Source organism: Contarinia nasturtii, unplaced genomic scaffold, assembly GCF_009176525.2.
Source record: "Contarinia nasturtii isolate CC-2019 unplaced genomic scaffold, AAFC_CNas_1.1 Cnas_scaffold_1962, whole genome shotgun sequence".
In the NCBI taxonomy this organism is placed as follows: domain Eukaryota; kingdom Metazoa; phylum Arthropoda; class Insecta; order Diptera; family Cecidomyiidae; genus Contarinia; species Contarinia nasturtii.
Window position 1 is genome coordinate 1,043 of NW_022199292.1, and position 4,908 is coordinate 5,950.

Sequence of the window (4,908 nt, forward strand, 5' to 3'; positions counted from 1 at the left end):
TTAATGTGATTTGACTGGATTTGACTTGATTTTTGGTTGTACCAACTACTTCTCGCTACTGTGTACAGACTGAATGCGTATGAGCGAACGGTTTTGGCAATAGTTTTGGCGTGCTGATTCATATTTGTTGATATTTGTATTTTACTTTCGTAACGGTGGTATTTTGAATTCGGCTTCTTGCGGTAACCAAATAACCATCGAACGGGCAGACTGTTTTTTTTCCTTTTTTGCTGCAATATTAATTAGTATATTTTAGCCATAAGCAATGTACATATGCTAATATACAAAGTACCTTTTAATTTTTTCATTATTTTTTCGGTTTCTAACGATGATAAAGTTATTCTACATTCTGCTGTCGACAAATAAATTGTTTCACGACTTCCTGTAACTAGTAGAATTAAAGTTCATTTACTCGTTTTAATTATAATCATTACATTTATTGATATTTATTACCTTTTACACTACGAACATTTGTAGCTTTTCGATATTCGTCCAAATTTTGCCGCTCTAACACTACCTTACAGTCACGAATATTAAATTTTTTCAAACGATGATTCATTTCCATAGATTTTCGTAAAATCGTCTAGCAAACCAGTTTATAATCGTTTCGAATCGTTTATAATATAATAATTGCGAATAATTTTAAACAAATCAAACCGAATGAAATGAAGCAAAATAAACAACCAACTGTAGCCAACTGTCAATTTTTTTACGCACGTGTACACATATATACGTAAAAAATGTCACAAATCTGTGCCACTTTGCACAAATACACAAAAACGTTTTTCGCTTTCACATATAGAAAATACTTATTCAATGCATTGAATGGCGTTGAATGGTGTTGAATGTGGTTGATTGGTAGCTTTATTTTACACAAATACACACAAATGCACACAAATACACATATATGCGTAACAAGCCGCAACAAGCAATGCAATGAATGTACTGCCGTGTACTGCTGGAACAAAATTGTGCCACTTTACATAAATACTTTGAACGACTTGAAACAACCTGACTGAACTGTCAAACGCTGTCAAACAATTTTCAACTAATTTGAACGAACTGTCTGAACTGGATGGGACTGGATTGAAATATAATTTATGTGAATTTATGATAATTTTGCGTAAATTTTGATATTTAAAATTTGTTTAAATTAAACAAAAACAAAGTAAAGTCAAATAAAATTGAATAAAGTATGTCTTCTGAATCCGATGAAGATTTTGACGACAGTTGTGAAATATCTAGAAACGGTGATATTCATCATGCTGTATTACAAAATATGAAGATGCGTTTTATGAAAAACAAAATCTATGTAAGTTTTCTATTTGCTACTATTTGCCGCTATTTGCCTGAGAAATTATTGTTTCCAATAAAAATGAGTTATATTGTTTATAATTTTTTACATTGCATTGCTTTAACCGGCCTTACAATCATTTAACATACATATTAACGCATATTGCTTCATATTATTGACAGACATTTTCGGGGAAACTTTTAATTGCGATTAATCCTTTGCAACCGTTGCCTTTGTACTCCAATGAAGTGATAGAATCGTACAAAGCCAAAACAAATCATATGCTACAACCACATATATTCTGTGTTGCAACTGAAGCGTTATGTGCGTTAAAACAAAGAAAACAGTCACAATGCATTGTAGTCACTGGCTTATCTGGATCGGGTAAAAGTGTGACAGCGAACCATTTAATTGAATTTTTATACGAGAACGAAGGAAAAATGACAGCACATATTGGAATAATGTTGGATGCATTTGGTAACTGCACAACCCCACAGAATGACAACAGTTCTCGTTTTGTAAAATTACTACAGGTAATGCTTTATTTTTCAAATTTGAAGAAATTAACCACAATTTACAGTGCGTTGTGATCAAATAAGTTCAAATAATAATTCCCAATAATTCAATATTATTACTTTAAGTTCGAGTATAGCCCTGAATATAAAGTTCTCAAATTGAATATATCATATCAGCTTTTTGAGAAGACACGATTATGCATGAACGACAACACAATTGGAGACAATTTTAATATATTCTATATGCTTCTAAATGCACCAATGGATTTGAAATCGAAATTTAATATTGCGAGCGAAAAATTTGCAGTAAGCTCGGATTTTAATGGATCTGACAAAATGGAATTTATTAATAATTTCGATCATTTTTTTAAAGATTTTACCACCAAAAGGCATGAGAAATTCTTTGAAATATAGCTTTAATGAGTTAGAAACTGCATTGAATGGATTGGGGTCTGACATATCAGAAATGCGAGAGTCAATTTATGCCATACTTGCTGCTATCCTACATTTGGGGAACGTAAAATTCAAGACTGACCATCTAGGGTTTGCTCAAATCAATGATGGTTCTCACAGTGCATTGGAAAGTGCTGCTAATTTATTGGCAATAGATGAAAAACATTTGAAATGCGTACTATTAGAACGAAAAATGGTTGTGGGAGCCGATACAGTTTCGTACGTATACATTGAAATTCCATGAATGATTCACGATATTTTATAAAAAAAATAAGTACAACATTCTAGTCACGATTTTAGTGAAATCCAAAAACTATAAATGATATTTATTAAAAACCATTAAAAACTATTTTTATATGATAGAGTACGTTTCAATGAAACTTTGGCAGTAAGCACGAGAGATTCAACGGCGAAACTTATTTATTGCGAATTATTTCGGTTTTTAATTGATAAGATCAATGGAGCGACATCAGAACTTCAGCAATATATAGCTATTCTGGACATACCAGGATTCGGTGAGTAGTTATTTTGATAAAACGTTTTTTATAGGTACTATTTATAACCGTTTATAGCCAAACTTTGCATTGATTTTTATGGATTTTTATTCACAATATTTTCTATAATTAATTTCAAAATATTAGAATGTTTTGAGATGGGACAAAATTCGTTCGAACAAATATGCATCAACTTTGTCAACGAAAAGATTCGAAATTTTTCCACCAATCGTTTGATCAAAGCAGAACTGGACTGGTACAAGAGTGAAAATTTGGATATTCCCCAAATCGATTTTTTGGACAATCAAAATATCATTGGTAATACAATTACTATGTTATTTCCAGTTCTTTCAATGCAATGTGAATCCAATTAATTTTAACCGATTTTAACGAATTCTAGACTTGTTGGAAGATAAAACAGAAGGAATTTTTTCTTTATTGGAAGATGAAAGCAAGAAACGAGTACCATCCTCAATAAATTTTATGAAAATGATTGCCAGTACTTGCATTAAAAAATCATCGTTTACTTTACCCAAACTTAAAAAATCACCGGTGGAACCTCAATGCTTTGTTATTCATCACTTTTCTCAGGATGTTTTCTATTCCTCGGTAAGCATGAATATTTAAAAAATTATACAATGCATTGAATATATTTATTTTATGTTATTTTATGAATAGGAAAATTTTGTTGAAAAGAATACTGAATCAGTCTCGACAGATGTTCATAAAATTGTTGAAGCGTGTTTAGAAGGTTTTGGCATTAAAGAAATTCAAAAAATTAACCGTTTAAAATCAACCACAGCCATTATGAAAAAAGATCTATCAATACTAATTGACACATTGAAGACAAATGTGAGTTTTGCGATGTGTTGTTAACGTTTTTTTTTAAATTTCCATTACTATCTTTGACAAATTTAATATTTTTGCCAGGACTCTCATTTTATACATTGTGTGAAACCGAATAATGACAAGTTACCCAATAAGTTTGAAGATGGCATGGTCTCAACACAACTTAACACAGTTGGAGTAGCACCGATTGTGAATTTAATGCGTTATGGGTTTTCTGCGACATTGTCATATGATGAAATTTTGACCAAACTCGATCCACACATTTCAAATAAAGCCAAACTATTTATTAACGATTTGTGCAGAGATCTCTTAAATTCAATGCATTGCACCAAAAATTCTTTCAAATTTGGGAGCACACAAATTTTTTTTCGACCAGGCAATGAAAACTTTGTGAACATGTTTAAAGAGATGAATACCGATGAAACAAAACAAATTGCACAAGAAATTAGCGATAAATTTTATATGCGACAACGAAATTCATTCTGGATAAAGATTCGAGTTTTGGGTATAAGTAAGTTGTTTCTCAAATTACGGTATTTATATCTTATAATAATAATATGTCTCTCGATGTCTCTTTTAGTGTTAGTTGGTTTGAAGAAAAAGAGGAATATAAATAGTTACCCCGAAATACCGTACAGCGAAGAGGTTGTGGCAGAAAATGTACAAGAAATCAAGGTCAAAGAAGAAGAAATTATGGATCGTCAATGCACTGAAAATTTGATTGAAAGCACGAAAATGCAAAAAATAAAACGTATAAGAACTACAATTACAGAAAAACGACCAACTCATTCATCTCGCTATGATGCCATCGATCACGAGATAGCCAAAGATCATACTCGTCAGCGGTGCAAATTGGAGAAATGTGAATATAAATCATATATGAGGTGTACAAAATGTAAAGTACACCTATGCCATTCAAAAAAAAGAGATTGCTTCGCCAAATTTCATGACCTAGCATTATTGTGATTTGCATAAATTAAAATCGATTAAAATAAAGTTACAATTCCACTCATTGCATTGATTAAACAAAGTATATTCTTTTATTATACATGTAGTTACAAAAAATACATTTTTATTTATTGTTTACTTATTTTTTACGACTTTAAATCGCTTTCAACGGCTTTCAATGCATTGATTTGTGATTATTTGAGTTAATTCTTAAATTAAAAAAACGGAAAAAGATATAATAAGTTTCAACTAAATTACCTCACATAAAGTCGCATAAAGCAATAAAAGAATATTTTTGATACCAAAAAAAAACAACGTAAGCAGGAACAGAACGAATTATTGTGAGACAGCGTGA

General features: G+C 30.9%; 1 protein-coding gene across 1 annotated transcript; it reads left to right on the top strand.

The window, feature by feature from the left end:
- Window positions 1–1,195: 1,195 nt before the first annotated feature.
- Window positions 1,196–4,443, top strand: LOC116347510 (myosin heavy chain 95F-like; the record flags this gene model as incomplete). Its single annotated transcript, XM_031778105.1, has 11 exons — window positions 1,196–1,312; window positions 1,477–1,827; window positions 1,936–2,115; window positions 2,183–2,481; window positions 2,626–2,777; window positions 2,904–3,074; window positions 3,157–3,365; window positions 3,435–3,608; window positions 3,687–3,807; window positions 3,982–4,116; window positions 4,186–4,443. Coding segments are annotated over exons 1-11 (2,167 nt in total), but the record flags the coding sequence as incomplete, so codon positions are not given.
- Between the last annotated feature and the right edge of the window lie 465 nt (window positions 4,444–4,908).